We start from the raw sequence: 23,066 nt of genomic DNA, 5'->3' as shown, positions 1-23,066 counted from the left end.
AATCGTCATCATCATAATCTTCAATGGTTTTACTAGTATTCGTCGTTAACAATTCCCATAGACCTTCTGTTCCTTTATAAGTTTTACCATTAATTATCAAATCATCGCCATTCACTTTAACTTCCAAATTTCCTATCTTGTTTATTATTTTTCCATCTTCTTCTACAGTTCTTATTCCAAACACAGTGTCATTTCTTTTACTATAATATTTCGTTGCAATCTTACCAAATGACTGTGCTGTTGTTAAAGGTTCTACTCCTTCCACTCTGTCTTTAATTTGTTTTCTCATTTGTTTTATTTCTCCAGTTATAGGCGTATCACTACTACTTGGGGAACTATCATAAGCTATCTTTTTAGGTGTTTCTAGTAGACTAGGATCTATTGAGGCCGTCTTATGTGCAACTGGAACAAGTTCAGTTATTAGATTTTTATTTTGTTCTGCTACTTCTTTGATCTCACTTCCCAAGTTTTGAATAGCATCAATTACAGGTTGCTCTTGTGTCTTAAATTTATCGTATATACCTGCTCTTTCTTTCTTCCAAGATTTGGAGCCCTTTATCAAGAACTCCTTCAACTTAATATTCTTATCAATTTCTTTCTCATCCATTTATTGTATAGCAAACGAACGAACGTCAATAATCGTCAAAGAACGTCAATAAACGTCAAAAAACGTCAATAAACGTCAAAGAACGTCAAACGTCAAAAAACGTCAAACGTCTATAAAGTGTTTTATCTTGTTCCTATACTTAACATTGTTTACCTTCCTTGTCATATCAATTACTATGAAACCATAATCTTCTTGCCAACATTTTGAACATATCTCTTTAAACTTATCATAAGACATATCTCCTCCAACAAACTCGTTATACACATGTTTGAGATTAGTATCATCTTGCCTGAATATACATAGGAAGTTGACGTTATCTCTTATAAGCTGTTTAGGTACTTTTGAATATGTTTGTGCAAGATAGAAACAGTCTAAATGTCTATGCCTACCTCTTGTAAAGTAATTTCTAACAGTATCTTGATTCTCCAAAATGTAATCGTCAAACACAACAACAGAGTATTTTTCACATTCATCAATAGGTACAATAGAATCATTACCGCTTAAGAACGTTGCTATTTGCTTCTTAAACTTTAGTTCTGCCTTTTCAAATCGATCTTTTAACTGCTCATACTTTGGCTGATTCATGCTTTTAGAATATATGTAGAAGTAATTATTGTTTAACCAACCTGGTTGTAATAAAAAATTAAATAGCAAAAACGTTTTACCGCACGCCGACGGACCCACGATAAGGCATCGAACATCATCAGGTATAAGTTCTCCATTTCTTTTCTTAGCTGTTGTTTCTTTTATCATCTCTTTTACATCCCAATTAATAGTTTTCTTACTCATTTATTATAGAGAAAATCATCACCTTTTATGATCTTATTTGTCTTAGAGTATTCACAACCTAGAAACACCATCCAAGATCATGTAGACGAAGAAGATAAAAAAAATTTCAGCAGTTAGGGGCGGCAATTTACCGCCCACGTTGGGGTCCACCAGCACTGGACCCCTTTCAAACAGTTTGTGGATGAACTGTAAGGTGAGCGTTTTGCTCACTTTTAAGGGCCACCAGCACTAGCCCCCTTTCAAACAGATTGAAGATGAACTGTAAGGTGAGCGTTTTGCTCACTTTAAAATCTCTCTTAGTAAGAATGAGTAGAGACCGGGCTCGTTAATGAAAATTGTATGAGGTTGTATGAGGTTGTATGTTTGAAAGGGGGTGAGCGTTTTGCTCACCCTTAAAATCCCTATATACTCGTTGATGAAGATTGCTTTACCATCACAACGACCGTCGATTTTCCCGACGTCTGTAAAAGACTTAAACTCACGCCTGTCTTCAATATCAGCGTGATTGTTTACAGCGTCTCTAGTGTTTTGGTATCCAAGAATTTCCCCAGCGTCCTTACCCTTGTGCCCGATATGGTGTTATTGATTTTGGTACCTGCTAATTTGACTTCATATGATGCTTGTTTGAAACCCTCGGAATTCCGATGATTAATTTTCTGCTCATAGTACTAGTACAGACCCGGTTCGTTGATGAAAGTTGTGTGAGGTTGTTCATTTGAAAGAGTGTCCATAGGGAGCTCCGATTGGTGCTACCAAAAATATACACGTTGAAGTCTTGGACTTTTTGGACCTCCGAATACAGAGGGGCAAATTTTATGATCTTATATCTTTAAGTTGTTCTCTGATCTTAAGCAACGTATCTTTTATATATTCGTTGTCCATTTCGCCATTCAATGTTATTATCATCTCTAACTGTTCTTTAAATGAGTTAATACAAGTGACAATGGTTTTATATTCGTCTTTTCTTTTGCTTATGTTTAACTTCGAAGACAAACCTGTTATTATAGCACTTCCAGTTGCAAGAGACGTTGTTAATATTGAGTAAATGGTTACGGGTATAAAAATATTAATAAACCCAGTTGTTGCAGAAAGTATAACCGACAACGCGATCAAAGTGTAGTATGCATATTTAACAATTCGTAGTTTTCTCTTTTTCTTCTTTAAACTGTATTCTAACTTCTGAATTACATCTTCTGTTAACTTGATTACTTTCTCTCTTGGAATATCTCTAGGTAAATCAAACTCGTTCATTTATTATATAATAAATGGCTAAGGTATTTAAGCTAACGAGTGATACTTCTGTTTTAAAGAAGAAACTCCATTACGAATTAGACAACAAGAGCAACTATTTAAGTATAGGACTAGTTGGGTTTTACAGTACATATCTAACTCCAAACATAACAACAGAAAAAAACAGTTTCTCATATGGTGATAGACAAGTTTTTATACCAGAAGGGCAATACAGCTTAAACAGTCTTAATGAATATTTAAAATCTCAATCCATCAACATAACATTATCAGAAGATCATTTAAGAAATAGAGTCAAAATTGAAACTGATAGTAATGATGTTACAATTGGGAGTATAGGCACTGTCCTCGGGTTTAATGTTTTTGAAGTTTTAGAAAAGAACAAAACACATATTGGAAGTAAGTTGCCAAAGTTTCATCCGTTTGATACTATAAATGTTCACTGTAATATAGCAGATGGCACGTTTGTTAAAGATACAGAATACACACATAGAGAAACAGGAATTATAGCATCATTCAAAACAGATGCCGAGTTCAAACATAGTATTATTTACGAGCCTACTTATCCATTATTTTTCCCTGTATCCAAAGACAAGGTTGATAATTTTGAGATAAGGATAACAGATGAGAATGATTCCTTAATTGATTTTGGTGGAGCAACAACAACTGTACTTTTGCAAACCAAGATTTTCTCTTAGATAAATAGGAAGATGTGTTCTATTAAAGGTTGTATGTTTAGTGTTCCTTATAACGAACTAAAGGATTTAAATATTGATCATGTATTAACAAAGAAACAACTTAACGATAAAGCTAAGAAAATTAAAGAAGGTAAAGGAATGGATTTAACTTTAACTACTGCACAAATGAAAAAGATTAAGAAAGAGCATATTGGCGGTTTTATCTTTACAATTCCAGCCATTCTAGCAGCTTTAGGAGCAGTTGGCTCATTAGCAGGTGGTGCAGCAGCGATTACTAAAACTGTACTGGATACTAAGAAGAATAAACAAGAACTTGAAGAACAAAAAAGACACAATATGGCTATGGAAGAAAAGCAGGGAGCAGGTAAACCGAAGAAGTCAAAAAACTAAAACCATTGACCAACTTCGATATAGAGAGGTTGGCTAAAGAATTAAAGATAAAACGATTTAGAGGTGTATTTATGAGTGATGAACTTCCACAAAAACCTTATGTAAATGAGTGTGGTGTAGTTAACCTTGATAAATCAGAAAACATTGGTACTCATTGGATATGCTATTGGAAAGATAACAACACAAAGTATGTGTTCGATTCTTATGGTGGTGTTCCTCCTAAACAACTAGTACAATATCTTGGTACCGAAAACTTCTTTTACAATGACGAACGAATACAAGACTTTAACTCAGTTATATGTGGTCATCTTTGTGTTAAGGTTTTAGATCTTCTAAATCAAGGGTATTCTTTTAGCGACGTTATGTATATGATTAAAAATGAATAAGTGCTTTTATGGTTTGTATCCATAAAAGTTTTGCTTTAAGATAAATATGGAAGCTATACACAATAGATTTTTAGATTATTTTGAGAAGCATGAGGATGAACTAGATTCACTAGATAGTTATAATTTTTATCAGTATTTTGAGTATGTTAGCGAGTTAGACTTAAGAGATAGAAACAACGTATATACAGTTATTGATTTGTGGAAAATGCTAATACCAAAATTTTTGTACACAGAAGAAGAGTTGGAAAAGTTACGTCCAATAATTACCTTAAAGGACTTGTTGTCGAATTATAGCTCTAGACCATTAGAGTGCGGTAATTGTGGTAGTAAGTCGTTAACAAAAGGTTACATTTGTGATGATTGTTCTGTAGAGAGTGGTTGGGTTTACGATACTAATGAAGGAATGAGAGCTGCTTGTGCGAGAAAACCATGGTACGATACTACAAAAAGATTTAAGTTACAGTTATCTCGTTTGCAAGCTTTACAGGATAGAATTATTCCCGAAGAGGTGCTCAAGGTGTTAAATGATGAACTTAGAGATATACCAAGAGATTTAATATCAACAAAAGATGTTCTAGAAGTACTAAAGAAAAACAAATACACAAAATATTATGATGATGTCTATTTAATACACTATCACCTTACCGATCAAAAACCATTAAAATTACAACATATGGAGGAAACACTTATAAACGACTTCGAAAACTTACACGAGGTCTTTAGGGAGCTGTATCCGGAAAGAGCATTGTTTATTAACCTAAAATGCGTATTGTACCATCTGTTGAAAAAGCATGATGCTCATGTTGATATTGATTTTAAACACTCACCTCGACAAATAGAGATGTTAAAGAAATGTTTTGAAAAACTAGGATGGACATTTTCTGTATAATAAATGAGTATGGATATATTTGGTAATGTTAAAGATAGAAAAGGTGATGTTGATATTAGAGAAGAAAAATTAAAATTGTTGGAGAATTTAAATGATATTGTTAGCGTAAGTCAACTTAGGTCAATAGAAACTCAATTAGAGAACGATAGAAAACGATTTGAAGATGCATTAGAAACGTTACAAGACACATGCATAAAGAAAGAAGATTTTCAAAAGATTAGGATGGATACTACTAGATTGATTATGCAGAAAGAAACCATACCTCTATTATGTCGATTGAGAGCTAAAAACGTTAAGGAGCCAATCTTTAGAATATTTAATCTCTCTAACGGTTACAAATTTCTCTATAATGGGAAAATAATGCACATGGAGTTAAGTTTGGATAAATACTTTCTAGAGATATATTTGGGTGATACTTTGATTGAAAATTTACCTTTTAACTTTAACAAGAGTGATATAATTACAATTAAACCAACTAAAAATTCAGCTATGGAAGAAGGGCAATTATTGTTTGTTGTAATGTACATAGAAAGAGAGCTTTCCTAAGGACGTTTGCTATATAATAAATATGGATATCTTTGGTAATGTTAAAATGACATCAGAGTTAGATAGTACAGTTGTGAGAAAAGATATTGTTATGTTAAAAGAAGAGCTTAACTTCATCAAACGGAGTCATGTTATAGAGCTTCATAGTCGATTGATATCAGAAAATGTTAAAACTCCGTTCTTTTTAATACATAATCTATCTATCACATACAAATTTCTTTATAAAGGTAGGATAATGCATATAGAGTCATCTTACAATACGTATTATATAGATATATATTTAAATGATTCTCTAGTTGAAACTTTTCCATTGCACTTTAATACAAATGATAATTTAGCAGTTAGACCATCTAAAGGTTCTGATCTGAAACATGGTAAATTACTATTGCTCCTTATGCATGTAGAAAGAGAAGACGAAGATAGTGATGATGATGGTGAGAATGTTGATAGCATAATATTAAACAGCGATAGTTATTGATTTTCTATATAATAAACAGGATGTATTGTGTTAAGTGTAAGAAATTGACAGATACGAAGAAAGATACCATTAGAATTAAACAAACAAAGAATGGGAGATATCTAAAGAAAGGTATTTGTTCTGTATGTGGTGTTACTAAAACTCAATTTGTTAAAAAGCCTGATTGACTAGAAGAAGGTAAAGGTGTTAGAGAAGACATTGTAGAAGAAATTCACAAACCATCTAGAAAAAACTTTGACAGATTAAGTGTGGTTATAAAAGGTATCGATGATCTTTGGCAGGCTGATCTTGTAGAAATGGATAGTGGAGTATTAAAAGGTGTTTCCAAAATCAATAAAGGTTATAAGTATTTGCTAACGATTATAGATGTGTTCTCGAAATATGCGTTTGCTGTTCCTGTTAAAGATAAGAGTGGGAAGAATGTTACAGAAGCATTCGAATCCATATTAAGAACGAGAAAACCTAGCAACTTAGAAACAGATCAAGGTAAAGAGTTTTACAATAAAGAGTTTAGGAAGTTAATGGATGAAAATAAGATTAATCACTACTCAACCTATAGTGGTAAGAAAGCTTCTGTGGTTGAAAGATTCAATAGAACGCTTAAGCAGAACATGTGGAAAAGGTTCACAACACAAGGGAATTACAAATGGATAGAGATATTACCAACACTAGTTAAAGAGTATAATCATCAAATTCATAGAACAATTGGTTTAAAACCTATAGAAGTTAATAAGAAGAATGAGCGAACAATATTGGAGAAAGTGTATCAAAAAGAATATAAGCGTGTTAAGCCCAAATACAAGTTAGGTGATCATGTTCGTATAAGTAAGTCGAAAGGGTTATTTGAGAAGGGATATACACCTAATTGGTCAACAGAAGTATTTGTTATTAGTGAAGTTATTCCATCTAATCCGCCTACATATAGAATTAAAGATTTAGAAGAAGAGGATGTGCAAGGTAGATTTTACGAACCAGAACTATTAAAGACGAAACAAAAGGATGAATACTTGGTAGAAAAGGTGTTGAGAAAGAAAGGTGATAAAGTATATGTCAAATGGCTAGGGTTTGATGATTCACATAATAGTTGGATAGATAAGAGTAATGTTGTAGTGTAAATATAAATGTTTGTCTTTTATGGTTATTATGCCATAAAAGGATGTTTGAACGAGATAAGGGGGTAACGAAACGATACCCCATAACATATATTTCCAGCGCTCGTATTCGAGCTGTAAAAATTATCAAAAAAGCGATGGGAACGATTCTACCAACCGCTCTATGTACACAATCAAAGGTGGAGAAAGGAAGATAATACTATAATGAAAAAACCGGTAGCTGGAATCCCATCGGACGCCTCTACTTATCAAATAGGCCCTAATACATGCGTTTAACGAAGAAACACAAACAAACTCCCGAACGGAAGATTTTCCGGTTGCAAAAAATACACCATCATGACACAAGACCACTTCAAAGAAGCGACGTATGCATGTTTGAAAGGGGTCTAGTGCTGGTGGATCCCCACGAAAATGAAGTTAAAAATAAAGATTTTCTATATAATAAATATGGGTACTATGGATAGTTCTCTTAGTCTTAATGACATTTGCTATGAACAGATCAAGGACAACTATTGGTATGGTATATTTGGTGATTTCAAGTTGATTATAGATAAGAGTACGGGATACTTCAATGCTACTAAGTTGTGTCAGAGTGGTGGCAAAAAACTCGAACATTGGCTTGAAAATATACGTTCCAAAAGACGAATGAGGTACTATGAGCAGAAAATTAATCATCGGAATTCCGAGGGTTTCAAACAAGCATCATATGAAGTCAAATTAGCAGGTAACAAGATCAATAACACCATATCAGGCACATACGTTTACAAAAAGATAATACTAGACATCGCCAATTGGTTATCAGATGATTTTTACGACAAGTGCTATGACATTATCGAAAGTTACTTCCTTCAAGACTTTAAACAATATCGTGACAACAACGAATTACTCCAAACAGAAATGCAAAAAATACAACAACAAATGGATGAATTACGTTTGCATAATCAAGAACTAGAAAATGAGGTTGATTATCTTAAAACAGTTGCAGCACCATATACAGAAGATCCAGGAAAGATACATAAGCTATTCATTATCAAGAAAAACCTTACTAAAGAACAACTTGAGAATATACTCTTTTACTATGACGAAGAAGAACGAGATCAAAAAGAAAGAATAGAACGATACAAGTATTGGGTCGGAAGAGTACAAACATGCAATTACGAAAGTAGGATTAAACAACTCAAACTTAAGTATCCAAGTATGAGTATTCTGCTTAACGTCGACGATCCAAACTCTGTCAACTTATACAACAGAGCTAAAGAAAGATATGATGATAGAATAACTTGGCACGGTTCGCATATGAACACAGATTTAAGCGATATAGATCTTGTTGACAGGTTTATTCAGTTAAGAGACATTTAAGTACGAGAAACTAAATATACCATTGCTTTTATGGTTTAAACCATCAAAGTACAATTTAAGTGTTATGCATTAACCCTCTGCTGCAACAGCGAATGCTACATTCAACATATCACCTAAATTGGGATTATTATGATATTTTCTTATTATAGCTTTCCAATCCACAAAATGTCTAAATGCATATATAAAGTCTATAGATAGGTCTTGATAAGTTGAAATGTTACGCCAATGAACTCTACCTTCGAACTCTGCAATAAATTCTTCTGTTAAATTTTGAGACATTGAAATCATTTCCCAATCTACTTTGTCAGCGTAATCTCTTATAAGGTTTTCTGATAATTGTTTAGTTCCAGATATGTACCACCAATTAACTCTATCTGCATGTTCTCGTATAAAAACTTCAGAGAGTTCGTTTTTGTAAGATATAGCATCAAAATCAACTTTATCTATAAACTCATTAATAAATTCTTCAGATAGCTTTTGGTGATACGATACTTCTTTCCAATCAACTCTATCTGCAAATTCTCTTATAAAGTCTTCTGATAAGTCTTGGCTTCCTGAAGTAATCTCCCAATCAACTTTATCAGCTAATTCTCTTATAAACTCTTCCGATAAATTTTTCCATAAACATATTTCAATCAAATTAACTTTCTGTAGATATTTACGTATGAAGTCTTCTGTAATGTGATCATAGTTATATTCCTCCTCATAATCATCATGGCCTATAGATAGCCATTGTTCATCAGTCAGTGAATCTAATATTTCATCTGACAAGTTCATAACGTTCGCATAGAGAATGTTTTGTGTAAGAAATGAGTTGTTTTCTTTAGTGGCTTTCTTGAACAAATGATCTAACATACCTATGGACACGCTAAAATTTATTTTGTCTTCATCGTTATAACCACCAATATCTAAATATTTACATACACAATCAAATACAGGTTTGTAGGATAATATTTCCTTAGCACTAGTCATGTTTGTTTTTATTCTTAGATTTTTAATATTATTTCATTTTTGTTGGTTTTCTATATAACAAATATGGAGAAAGATTTTGATTTATTACATGATAGACTTGAACTAATTCATCATGATCTTAAACTCTTAGCAACACTACTAGAGAAGCAAATACTGTTGAAGGAAAAAGAGTTATTAGTAATGCAACAAAAAACATCTGATTTGAGTAGTGATGATGAATACAAATATGGTAGTGATGATTATGATGATGATGATGAGTAAGCTTACAAAAATGAATCAATTTTAAATGTGTATATGTGACTTTGATGGGTCTTCCCATGAAAGTTCTAGACTAACACAACGAGGAAACATATGTAGGCAATGGCAGACGCGTGCAGATGTTTAAACGATGTGTTAGAAAAAATGAAAATGAACTGAAATAACCCGGTGAAGAGTACTAACGAAGATTTTCTATATAATAAATAAGATGAGTAATTATAATAAGTTTACTGTAATAGATTTAAGACGACAATGTAAAGAGCGAGGAATCAGAAGATATTCCCGATTAAGAAAAGCAGAACTGATAGACCTTCTTAAACAACATGACGATGAACAAAGCAGAAGGCAGATTAGAAATATATTCCCCTTTAAACAAGAAGTAATTGAAGAACCAAGAATCAAAGTTGAATCACAACCAATCGATGTAAAACAGCAGAACATTGCATTAAAATCAAGATTAGAAACATGGAGATTTACAACAGATTACAAACCACAAGATCCACTTGAACAATATATTACTGCAACATCTAAAGCTATATCAAACAGATTACAAATTAGCTTAAGTAAACATAGTTCATTGAAAGCTAATCTTTATATAAGTTGTACATATAAGAAAGGTGAAGAAACTGAAAACTTCTATTTTAACACTGAAAACCAGGAAATATATCGATCAAGTAATCTAAAGGAAGAAATAACTAAGATGAAACAAAGATTAAGAACAAGAATGGATGAGTTCCAAGCTAGAGGTTCTGGCTGGGCTCTTATAAACATTAACTTTTTACAACTAGCAATCGTCAAATATACACCATATAGAGGATCAACATACATAGAATTACCTAAACAAATTCAAAACAAAAAGGCAGTAATTAATGTAAAGAATGAAGATGAAAAATGTTTCTTATATTCAATTTGTTCTGCACTATACCCAGTTAATAAAGATCCACAACGACCTTCCAAGTACAAGCAAGCTGTCAAATACTTACAAGAAAAATTAAAAAAAATATTCATTTTCCTGTAAAACTATGCGATATTCCAAGAGCTGAAAAATTACTTAATATTTCTATAAATGTTTATGCATATGATAAAGACTATTCAATCTATATACTACATCACACACAAAACAAGCAAGAAAATCATGTCAATTTATTATATGTAAAAGAACAACATGAAGACCAAGTTAAAACACACTATTGTTGGATTAAGGATTTAAGCAGACTAGTATGTACACAATTAACTAAAAAGAGAGCTCGAAAATATTTATGTGACAGATGTTTGTTATACTTTTACTCTCAAAACGCTTTAAATAAACATGAGCAAGATTGTTCGTTAAATGAGCCAGTAAAAATAATAATGCCTGAAGAAGGTAAATGCGTTGAATTTAAAAACTACCAATACATAATGAAAATGCCATTTGTGATTTATGCTGATTTTGAATGTTTGTTACATAAAGTTATGGGTTGTGAAGAATGTTATCCAGATAGTGAGCCATATACCAAAAAATATCAACAACATAAACCATCTGGATTTTGTTATTATGTAGTAAAGAGTGATGGAAGTAAAACCAATCCTGTTGTGTATAGAGGTAAAGATGCAGCTAAGAAGTTCATAAGACTGTTAACAAAAGAAGCCAAACACATATCGAACATATACAAACAAAATAACGAATTACCATTAACAAAAAGTCAGAGAAAAGAGTTCAACCAATCCGAATCCTGTTCTTACTGTAAAGTAAAATATACACCAGAAAACCACAAAGTTAAACATCACGATCATATAACAGGAGAGTTTGTAGCACCTCTATGTAATAACTGCAATTTAAAAGTTAAAGTACCAAAGTTTGTACCAGTGATCATACATAACTTGTCAGGATATGACTCTCACCTGTTTATAAAAGAGCTTGGATGTAATAAAGAAGAAATAGATCTAATACCCAATAACGAGGAAAGATACATATCATTCAGTAAAAAGGTTGGAGCTATTAAATTGAAATTTGTAGATTCATTTAGATTTATGGCTTGCAGTTTAGACAAATTGTCATCGAACTTGAAACCTGAGCAAATGATACATACCCAACACTTTTATCCTAATCAAGAACAGTTTCAACTTGTGATAAGAAAAGGTGTTTACCCATATGATTATGTTAACAATTGGGATAGGTTTAAAGAAAGAAAATTACCACCAAAGGAAGCATTCTACAACAAGCTTAACAACACACATATAAGCGATGAGGATTATAAGCATGCAAAGAAAGTGTGGGGAACATTTGACATTAAAAATCTCGGACAATACCATGATTTATATTTGAAAACAGATGTATTATTGTTAGCAGATGTGTTTGAGAACTTTAGAGAAACATGTCTTAAAGCTTATGATCTTGATCCAGCTTGGTATATGACAGCACCAGGTTTAGCTTGGGATGCTATGTTAAAGATGACAAATATAAAATTAGAGCTGTTATGGGATTATGATATGGTATTAATGGTAGAGAAAGGTATAAGAGGTGGGATTAGCCAATGTTCAAAAAGATATGTGAAAGCAAACAATAAGTATATGGAAGATTACGATAAGGATAAAGAAGATTCTTACTTAATGTATCTAGACGCCAATAACTTGTATGGGTGGGCAATGAGTCAATATTTACCGTATAAGGGATTTAGATGGTTAAGCGAGGATGAGATTGAAGAAATAGATTTCACAAATATACCTGATGATTCTGATACTGGTTACATATTAGAAGTTGATCTTGAATATCCTAAAAAATTGCATGACTATCACAAAGACTACCCATTAGCACCTCAAAACATATGTCCACCTGGTTCAAAACAATCAAAACTCTTAACAACCCTATATGACAAAGAAAAATATGTAATTCACTATCGAAACCTAAAACAATGTCTTTCATTTGTATTAAAACTTAACAAGATACATCGAGTAATAGAGTTCGAACAATCAGATTGGTTAAAGAAATATATTGATTTAAACACGCAGATGAGAACTAGAGCAACAAATGACTTTGAAAAAGACTTTTATAAGCTCATGAACAATTCAGTTTTTGGAAAGACTATGGAAAATATTAGAAAAAGAGTTAATATCAAACTTGTAAGTGATGAGAAAAAATACGAGAAGCTTGTAGCAAAACCGAATTATAAGAGTACCACAGTTTTTACGGAAAATTTAGTAGCAGTTCACATGAACAAGGTTAAAGTGCAATTTAACAAACCGATTTATGTTGGTATGTCAATTCTAGATTTGTCAAAATATTTAATGTACGACTTCCATTATAATGTGATGAAGCCAAAATACCAAGACAAAATAGAAGTATGTTATACAGATACTGATAGCTATATATACCATATTCAAACAGAAAATGTGTACGAGGACATGAAAAATTACATTGATTACTTCGACACGAGTGATTACCCTAAAGATAACAAATATAAGATACCACAAATCAATAAGAAAATACTTGGTAAGATGAAGGATGAGATTAAAGGCACAATCATAGAAGAGTTTGTGGGTTTAAGAAGTAAGATGTACAGTATAAAAGCACCTCAAATAGATTTAACAGATAAAGACTTTAAAGGTAAGTTCGATAAAGAAAAGTGTTGTAAGAAGGCTAAAGGTGTTAAGAAGAGTGTTGTGTATAAAGAACTCTCATTTAACGAATATAAGGACTGTTTGATTAGCCAAAAAGAATATTATAAGAAGATGAACTTGATTAGAAGTTATAAGCACGATTTGTACAGTATAGAAGTAAATAAGTTAGCTTTAAGTTGTGTAGATGATAAGAGATGTGTTTTAAAGGATGGGATCAATACCCTACCATGGGGACATTATAAGTTAGAAGAGTTGTAGTTTTAGATTTAAGTTTTTAGATTGTAAGTTTTTTAGATGTAAGTTTTTATGATTTCAAATGTCATAAAAGCATATTCAATCTCACTTTGGGGTATCCCTCTGTGTTAAAGTGCACAGTGGTGGCTTCATAGTTTTTGGTAGTTAGGGGTGGAGGGGGAAATGCGCCAGAAGTAACCATCCCTAACTACTCACGATGAACACAATATACTTCCACATGAGGGGAAACAATGTTTATCAATGTCATATGTTCTGGAAAGGAACCTTGAAACCCGCCAGATATAGGAACATGTTAGCCCGGAGGCAGAGGTGGCCTTAGTAGTATGCGGGGCCCCGGGCGGGCGGTTCGGTAGGCGAAGCCCCCCCCCCTCCCCCGAAGCCAGGAAACATAGGTGAACACATAATAAAACTATCACTGACTTATGAAGCAGCTGCTTTGACGGTCACAGACAGAAGTCCACTTTTCTGGCTTTTCGCTGTGCAAAATCGTTGATAAGGTCCTCATAATCCGTTGTTGAGGCAACTTCCTTTTCGATGGACAACATAGCTAAACCGCACAATCTGCTTTGCGACATTGTTGATCGTAGATAGTTTTTGATAAGTTTCAACTTCGGAAAGCTTCTTTCCGCGCTGGAAACTATCACAGGAATTGTCAACATAATTCTGTATGCAATAACGGTGTTGGGAAATGAATCTCGAATGGGCCAAACGTACTGAAGACACTCTTGGGCGGCATTGATGTTATCAGGAAGCATTTCTCGAAAAATCTTCATTTCTGCGCACAAGTCAATTCCGTCCAAATCGCATGAATCTTCTGTGCGTAACATGTTGTCCAAATCCATGCAGCACTTCAACAAATAATCGTCGTTCACTGACCGCAAACCCTTCAAGTTGTATAGAAATCCAAATATTGAAGCATACTCTTCCAGTTGTTCGAATCTTTTTTCCATTGAGGTAAGTGCTTGATCCACTATCCATAAAAATATCCTGTTCTAAAGGACTCCTCCGGCGAAGATGTTTCTTCCTCGTTACCCTCATAATCGAATTGTTTTTTCTTGCATCTGACTCTTCGTTCCTTTAATTTCTGAACTACGTTCATTTCGGACGCAATTTCCTTTGCTGCGATCATAGCACCGGAGAATCCGGTTTCCCGGTACTTTCTCAAGAAAGTAACAAGGCCTTTGATTTGCTGTATTGCCACATCGAGCTGCATGTCAGCTGATTGCAAAGTTTTGCTGACAGCATTCACAGCAAATAAAATGTCATACCATATGATTAAGCTCAGAATAAACTCGAAGCTTTCGAGCTCATAATTTGCAAGACATTCGGCTTCACTTTTTACTAGCGGATCATTGGCGGTATCTGCGACAGTCAACAGTGCCTCCCTGACTTCTTTCGTCTGATAACGCAGCGCTTTAACACTTTCCAGGCGGCACTCCCATCGCATTTCTGAAAGTGATTTTGTAGTCATGAAAAGCACGGTTTCTTCCAAAATTTTCCACCTTTCAGCCGAGGCAGCAAAGCATTTATATATTCTCTGTATGACACCAAAAAACGTCACTGCTTGGGAGTTGTATTTAGCCATGTCTCCTAAAACAAGGTTCAAATTACGGCAGCCCTACGGAGTGTAAAATGCTCGACTGTTCATGCGAAGAATGTGCGCTTGAACTCCTTGGTGTTTTCCCTTCATGTTTGCACCATTGTCGTACCCCTGGCCACGACAATCGGCGATGTCCAGACCGAGGTTCGCCAGTGCGGCAAGAAGAGCTTCAGATAACCCCTTTCCTGTTGCGTTGTCCACATCCAGAAATTCGATGAAGTGCTCCACCACCTTCACTTCCGGATTTGATACGTCCACAAAACGCAATATTAGGGACATCTGCTCTTTGTGGCCAACATCAGGCGTGCAGTCAAGGATGATGGCAAAATATTTAGCAAGTTTCACTTTATCAATAATTTTCCTCTTTACTTCTGACGCCATCAGGTCAATAAGCTAGTTTTGGATCCTATGCCCGAGCTAGTTTTGGATCCTAATGGTCGTGAGCCTCGTCGTTCTTAATTCGGCGGAGATGTTCTTGCATGGTTGGATCAAATTTGGCCAGCATCTCAACTAAGCCTAAAAACTGACCATTGTTTGGCGCATAAAGTTTCTCCGTTCTCCCACGAAATGCGCTGTCGGCAAGATACTGTACAATCGCTAGAATTCTTGTTAACACTGCGCGCCAATGCAGCTTTTTTTTTTCTAATTCGTTCTAACATCATGTTATCTATTGCGCTACCATTGGTCATTGTCCGAGCTGATTCCAACCACGCTGTCATGCACTAAACATGATTTACAGAAACTTCGTGGTGCTGAGGTTTATCGCCAAGATGCTTCCAGTCGCAGCAGCCTTCGTTTGCTAAGTGGCCTCTAGTAGCTGTCGTGCCAAACAACTTACAAGGAAAGCAAAATACTCTGTCTCTGATCTTCGAATAAGTTAGCCATCGCCTATCCACTGTTTCTCCGTTCGGCATCCTCCGTGTAAAGAAATTGTTCGAAAAATGTTTGTTACTTTCGTCCTTTGGATATTCACAGTCACTTAGCCAGATTGAACCCTTCTTCACTAACATGTCACGCACTTCACTGTTAATATGTTTCCAATTACCTGGATCGTATATGTCCTCGAACAGTGTGCTCGTCGTTTGAAGAGTGTCAGAAGTATGCAGAGGAATGGTCGCGCTTTCACAGGAGAGGTCACTTTCTGGGTCTGTTGCAACAACGTTGTCCCCAGAGAATTGCACCAAGTTTTCATTCTTGCTTGTGGGACAACAGGGCGTAGAAACAGTTTTGTTCCCGGCTAGTTTGTTTTCTTCGTCGGACGCAAAACTTGGTATCACAACCTGGTCTGTCGCATCACACCGGTCGCTCACAGTCACAGACAAATCATGATCCGTGTTCTCAAGTTTTTGGTGTTGATCCGCTGATTTTACCACTACAACAAACTTGTCCAAAGATCCCTTTTGCGTCTGAATGAAATCTTCTTTATATTTCCTTTTCTTGGCTTTCGCAGCTCCACTTTCGTATTTACGGAATTTGTCTTTGTCTCTGCCACTCATGATGGTCACTTATTCTTTGCCCAATAAACGAATAATCGGAAGACACTCACGCGCTAATCATAATATTACGTATCCACATCTCACTACTACTGCGCGGTCCGAATTCCGAAGCGAAACTGAGGTGCTACACAAGGCGTGCAATAGGAGCTATTTCTTGGAAGCAATGACTCAGAGGTGTCCGTAGCAACATCACCACTCTTCTGACCCAAAATCAACAAACAACATGACTTCTCACTTTATTTCGACAACAAAGAAAAGTTGAGATAAGGCCATTTAGAGTCACGTGCATGGTATTAGCGTCGCCTTGTTTGCTGACCCATTGCTAATCCGAAACGCAAGGGCGTAATTATTACTGTACTTTAAAACCAAAAATATCATGCTAAACGCTTTCATAGTAATGGTGTAGATTTTGGGAATTTAAGGTTTCTAAAAGTAAAATATTGAGTAAGAAGTTCAGGTTTATGAAAACTGGTCTCCGAAGAAATCCACCACACCGTATTATTGGCCAAAGTATTCACTTAACTCTAAGCTACGGTACATTAGAATGTTGCAAAGGCCCCGCATATTTGAGCTGACTGTGACAAGAGAATATCCTATCGCGGGGCCTGGGGCGGATGCCCCAGTCGCCACCCCCAAAGGCCGCCTCTGCCGGAGGGGTCCAAAGTATTTGAGGAAGGTCCAACACGTCTACGTAATAACGAACCTGTCTTAGGCCGCGCCTCCATTGCATCCGAATGCGACTGCGAACGCGAATGCGAATGCGAACTGCGAATTCATGTGCCTCTACTACATCCGAAGTTTTGTGAATGCGAATCAAGTTGCAATATCTCTTTCAAACCTTCAATGTGAACTATTTTTTGCTTGAAAATTCATATCTTAAAGTTTTCAGAATAATGATAATAATAATAATAATAATAATAATAATAATAATAATAATAATAATAATAATAATAATAATAATAATAATAATAATAATAATAATAACTATTAATTTCCTCTGTGTGCAAAATAGAGTGAATGTCGCTCCTGTTATCATTATGCTTCTGTGCTAACCGCTATTTTCACTTTAAAATAAATTAACTAAATAAAATTAGAGATTGCAAAATCAACCAACTTTCTAAAAAAAATTTCTCCATGAGTAAAAAACCCGTTTTTGCTATTTCAAACATATTAGTCAACGATTACATGTATTCGTAAAATCTTTATTTGAGGAACAAAGAGGAAATATAAATTGAATAAAAAGTTGCAGTTCGTGTATTAATTAAATCTTCATATTTTAAAGAGAGAAAAAAAGAAAATTATACATATCTTCCACTCCAAGTTCTTTAATTACATCTGCCCATAATTTGTTCACGACGTGTCATTTGTGGTAATCTGGATGAGCTTGGATCCACAATGGAACTTTAACAAAACCACAATTTATTAAAACATCAACATCTATTTCCATTTTTATTTTCATTTTTATCTCCGCAGCTCGCAACGAACGCAAAACGAACTTTTTTCTCTCACGTAGCGCTCAATTTTTTCTGCAGACAACTCTCCATTCGCACGAATTCGGACGAACAATCCCAACATGTTGGGATCGTTCGCATTCGCATCTTTTCGTCGGTTTTCGCAATTCGCAGGTCGGAACTAGTCGAGGCACTCCAATTTATTTACATGTGCTGGGAAATTCGCATTCGCATTCGCAATCGCATTCGGAAGCAATGGAGGCGCGGCCTTATACTGTACCCGAAAAGATAAGTAATTCTTAATTACTGTCACCTATATTTTAGAAAAAAATGATAGAACGATTATTTCTATAAGAAAAGAAAGAGTACATGATGAGGCGTAAAATAAAAAAAAATAGCTTACATCAATCATTTCTCTGTTAAACAAGTATAAGTCGTTAAGAAAGTCTACAAATGCTGGTCGAGTTTCGAAATTTTGGGGATGTCCGGACCCGGTGGACCTTCTTCGTGGGTACGCCTCTGAGCATTGCTAACCAGTCTCAAATTCAATGTGGCGTTCTCCACCATACAGTTTTATCAAGAGTATAAAATACACTTATTTTATAAAAGAAATATTATATACTAAAATACTATCCACAGAGGGAGGGATTCTGCATATTGACTTATTAATAATTGGTTCACAAATTACTGTAGAAGAAACCTCCATTATCTATATAAGCTAAGAATTAACTTGTAAATGCGGATCTACTTTCATTTGATTTCTGCTCTACTACATATTTTCTTTCTTATTTTGTACTTCTGCAATCACTTTTTTTAATTGTCATTATATTCATTTGCTTCAGTATAAGTACCGTAATTTAAAAATATGAATGCAAAACAAATTCCATTTGTTAATTGCTAGTGAAATAAAATTCAGAAAGCTTATTTAGCGCGAAAAACCTCATTCACTGGAAACCGTGCTGTGTTGCAGAAGCACTGCAACGACCAGACCCTTTAACATCTGAGATAGGGGAAAGGAGACTTAAAATTTGCTCCAATTCCCGTGCTGAAGGAATCTTGTCGTTGTATGCTCGCTGCAACACAATATTAATTAGAGTCTCTGTGACGGATTGTTTTTCGCTTTTTAAAACGGATTAACGAAACGGACAGTTACAGAAGTAAAAAAGATATGTTATTTAAAGTATATATGGGAGTATTAGAAAGTATTTTTTCTGTTCTTTACTATTATTGCTAATATAATTTTTTTCTTGAAATACTTTGGTCGTTGCGCAACGCTGCAACACTAACATTAGCTGCCACTGGTAGAATGTATGTGTATCACCGTTAGATAAAAATGAACAGCAATAGATCCAATCCGCTAGTTAAAGTATATTTTGCTACATATACAGTATATAAATAAACAACTATTTCTTTACCAACATTTAAAAAGTGTGAATTAAATAGAATTGGGAACGAACGACACAATTTTTACCACCGCGAAAGTTCGTTTTTTTAATTTTTTTTCATAAACTACTCATGAGAATTCATTCTCGATTATTTCATTTTCTTCAGCTCGATGTGATCTATCGACTGGTATATGTCTTATATTTGGACAATATTTTAGTTAAATAGAAATTAAAATTCAATTGTTAATGATGAGCTCTATCTCATTAACCATACGATGCAGAGTCGTCTTGTTAGTGTCATAACAAAGAAATTAGTGACGGTACTTTTCAATATCTGTTCCGTTTCAATAAGGGCATGGTTCTCGTATAGCATCAGTCTCTAGATGTACAAATTAATTGGATTTTCTCGGAAACTACGCATGAGGATTTACACATACCTATATAATTTTGTTCACCTGAATGAAGTTTATTGATTGGTATATGTATCATCTTTGACTTCTTCCATTAAGTTTAACCCCGATAGTATTGTAGAATAGAACTTATAGAAGAATATTATAAATCAAGGTCGTAGTCATTTGAAGGAAAGGAGGGGTGTTGAAGATGTGGACTATTGAGAAGTTTAAAAGCAGTCATTGCTATTGGGGAGACAGATCAGGAGAACTTACAGAGTACGCCATGCAGTATGGGACTTTGGGCAACTGTATTTGATACTATAACTAATATTTAGCTCGATTGAGGATGAAGAAATGAAGGTAGAATGAGATTTTTTTGTAATTGATACATATTTGCAGAAGTATACAAAGATATTTTCCAAATAGCATGAAAGACTGGTAAACTTAAAGTTTATCTTCCATTTGTGAAAATAATCTGGAACATATTATCAAGAGCTATGAAATAAAATCACACACTCAATTATCATATTACAAGGTAACATTATAAAATACTTATTTTCAAAATTAAGCAACTCTATGAAATACAATATTTCAATTGCGCAAAAGACCAAAATGTATATAGAGTCAAGTGGGGTAATTCCAAGTTAACTTTGTGGTGGACAAACACCGTGTGCGTGGGTTTTCTCGAGGTTCTCCCGTTTCATTCCACTTTCTTCATTCCACCATTTTATTCATTAATCATCACCGTCTCCTTTAGCCTAACCGGCATAACCGTGGGACGTAAAACTCAAAGATTTCATTTCATTTTCAAGTGGGGTAATTGGAAAACACAGAAAAAGTGGAGATATTGTGAAATATCCCTGTTTTTTTTAAACAATGAGACTTTCAAGTCTAAAAAATATGGCAAAGCAGTAAATTTATTGCTATATATAACGCATATATCTCAAGTATCTGAAGTACGACAGTTTTTGAGAAAAATATAATCTGAAAGCACCCATTTTTTAAAGAAAAACTTTTATTTATTTCTTGCAAAAGTTATGTTATCTCTCGTATATTAAATGCCTCACTAATTAACTAAATATACAGAGCGTTCCACGAATAACACTAAGTCTCATCTCCTGAAGAAATCAAGACAGATAGAAACATGAAAACTCACGCAACCTTCAAGGGACATAAAAGACAACATTATGCAGATAAGAAGAATCAACCCTGAGGAGTCCCAAAAGGGTTACGGGAGGTAACTACAAAAGTTTAAATAACAACCCCCATCATGTGGTGCCTCGTTTGAAAGATAATCACGTGCAGGGACCATACCATGTTCAGGACCAACTTTAAAATCTAACGTAAACCTAGTTCGGAACGAAATGCACAATACACGTAACACACGTTTAGCAGTGGAACAGTGTTGCAAATACAAAATATGTAAATTGAACTGAAATAGATAGAAAAGAGAGTACCATAATATTAACAAAAAATGAACCATCCGAGGCTCGAACTTCGGACCGCACGTGCACTGAACGCATGCGTTACAACTGCGCTACTGTCGAACCTCTCGCGGATGAGGAGATGTAGTTCATGAGACGAGTTGCCCGTGGTGACGCTTTTGTGTTGGACACACGCACTTGAGCAAAGTCACTCTGTTTACTCGTGCACCACTATCAGATGTGGTTTTCCGACCAACAGTGCGCTACATTCGAACCTGGAGCAGTAGGTCTGAAGGCCGTACACGTGTGTTTGTGCGGTGCGTTTGACCCTACTGCATTGCAGACATAATGTGGTCTCTTGAACAGAGAATTGAAATTATTATTCTTTGGTGCTACGGATCGTTCGTATAGTGCAACAGCACGGTTGTTCAATGAACAAAACGTGCGCAACCCGATTAATTCTTTACGACAGGCAGTGTGACCAATGCCCCAAATCACCGAAACCCTAGTGTTGCTACGGAGGAGACACAGATACAAGTGTTAGCGGAGCCGACTGCGCATCATCCTCAACAGTCCAGAACAACAGTAGTAGGCCCCCCCGTATATTGAGCCGAGTCAGCAAAATTTTCTCGATTCTGATTGGCTGAGAGAGGTCACGTGACTTTAGGCTCCGCCCACGCGGGAAATTCAAATTTTCAGGTCACGTGGTATGACGTCATGAGTCACCCTGCGGGGAAATCCCTCACCAGGGATTTTTGAAATTTGTTCCCTTTTACGGGTAAGATGAGTGTTTATGATTGGTTGACAGAGGTCACGTGATCTTAGACCCTGGGATATTTGAAATTCGTTCCCTTTTATGGGTAACATGAATGCTTTGGTACCACGCTGATGATTGGCTGACAGAGGTCACCTGATCTTAGGCTCTGGGATTTAAAAAAAATTCGTTCCCTTTTACGGGTAAGATAAGTGCTTTGGTACCTTGATTCTGATTGGATGATAGAGATCACGTGATTTTAGGTCCTAGGATTTTTGAAATTAGGGTGTCCTTTCTGATGTATACTTTGGTATCTCGATTCTGATTGGTTGATAGAGGTCACATGATTTTAGACCCGCCACACAGTGAACAGGTTACATGGGAAAACCCTCACTTATTTGTTTTATTTTATGTGTAAGATGCGTGTTTTGGTACCTCAATTTTGATTGGTGGATAGAAGTCACATGATCTTAGCCCCCCCCCAGTCCATGAGGGAAATACAGAGCGATATGACGGCGATCCATCCTAGACCGGGATCTTAGAATTTAGTTCCCTTTTTATGGTTATGCGTAAAGTTCCCATGAAGGGTTCAACCTCCTCCTTAAATAACCCTTTTTTGGTATCATGATATTGTACTGAAGTTTACATTAAATATTATCGTTCTCTTTGGCAGATAAGATGATTACCAGCTTTCTTACCTTGATGGAGATCCTGTCCTTGAATTAGTAGCCTATGTCTCTGGAAGTAACAATGGTGAAAGAGGGTTGTCGCTTGTAGATTTCTTATAACACATTGTTGTGAGTTTAAGCGATTTTTTAAACGCTCAGTAAGCGCTTCAATTATGGAAACAGTGTTGCCAGATTTTTCTTACCTAAACTGCTCCGATTCTTTTCGAAACGGTTCCGCAGAGTGCAAGAATTTTCAAACTAAAAATTTTTCGAACTAAAAAAAAATTTCAAAACTAAAAATTTTCGAACCAA

General features: G+C 35.1%; 2 protein-coding genes across 2 annotated transcripts; both read right to left on the bottom strand.

The window, feature by feature from the left end:
* Nucleotides 1-14,027: 14,027 nt before the first annotated feature.
* On the bottom strand, nucleotides 14,028-14,534 carry LOC145687285 (uncharacterized). The gene has a single exon (XM_081760756.1). It carries the CDS (start codon nucleotides 14,532-14,534, stop codon nucleotides 14,028-14,030), a length of 507 nt encoding a protein of 168 aa, XP_081616882.1.
* Nucleotides 14,535-14,554: 20 nt separating this feature from the next.
* On the bottom strand, nucleotides 14,555-15,169 carry LOC145687284 (uncharacterized). Its single transcript, XM_081760755.1, has one exon. It carries the CDS (start codon nucleotides 15,167-15,169, stop codon nucleotides 14,555-14,557), a length of 615 nt encoding a protein of 204 aa, XP_081616881.1.
* Nucleotides 15,170-23,066: the final 7,897 nt, after the last annotated feature.

Source organism: Thermobia domestica, chromosome 6 (genome assembly GCF_964235325.1).
Source record: "Thermobia domestica chromosome 6, izTheDome1.hap1.1, whole genome shotgun sequence".
NCBI lineage: Eukaryota > Metazoa > Arthropoda > Insecta > Zygentoma > Lepismatidae > Thermobia > Thermobia domestica.
This window is presented reverse-complemented; position numbering and strand designations above follow the sequence as displayed.

What these genes read in the sequence shown, in the direction of transcription:
- LOC145687285 (XM_081760756.1), bottom strand. Translation starts at nt 14,534, where the DNA reads ATGGAAAAAAGATTCGAACAACTGGAAGAGTATGCTTCAATATTTGGA.
- LOC145687284 (XM_081760755.1), bottom strand. Translation starts at nt 15,169, where the DNA reads ATGGCTAAATACAACTCCCAAGCAGTGACGTTTTTTGGTGTCATACAG.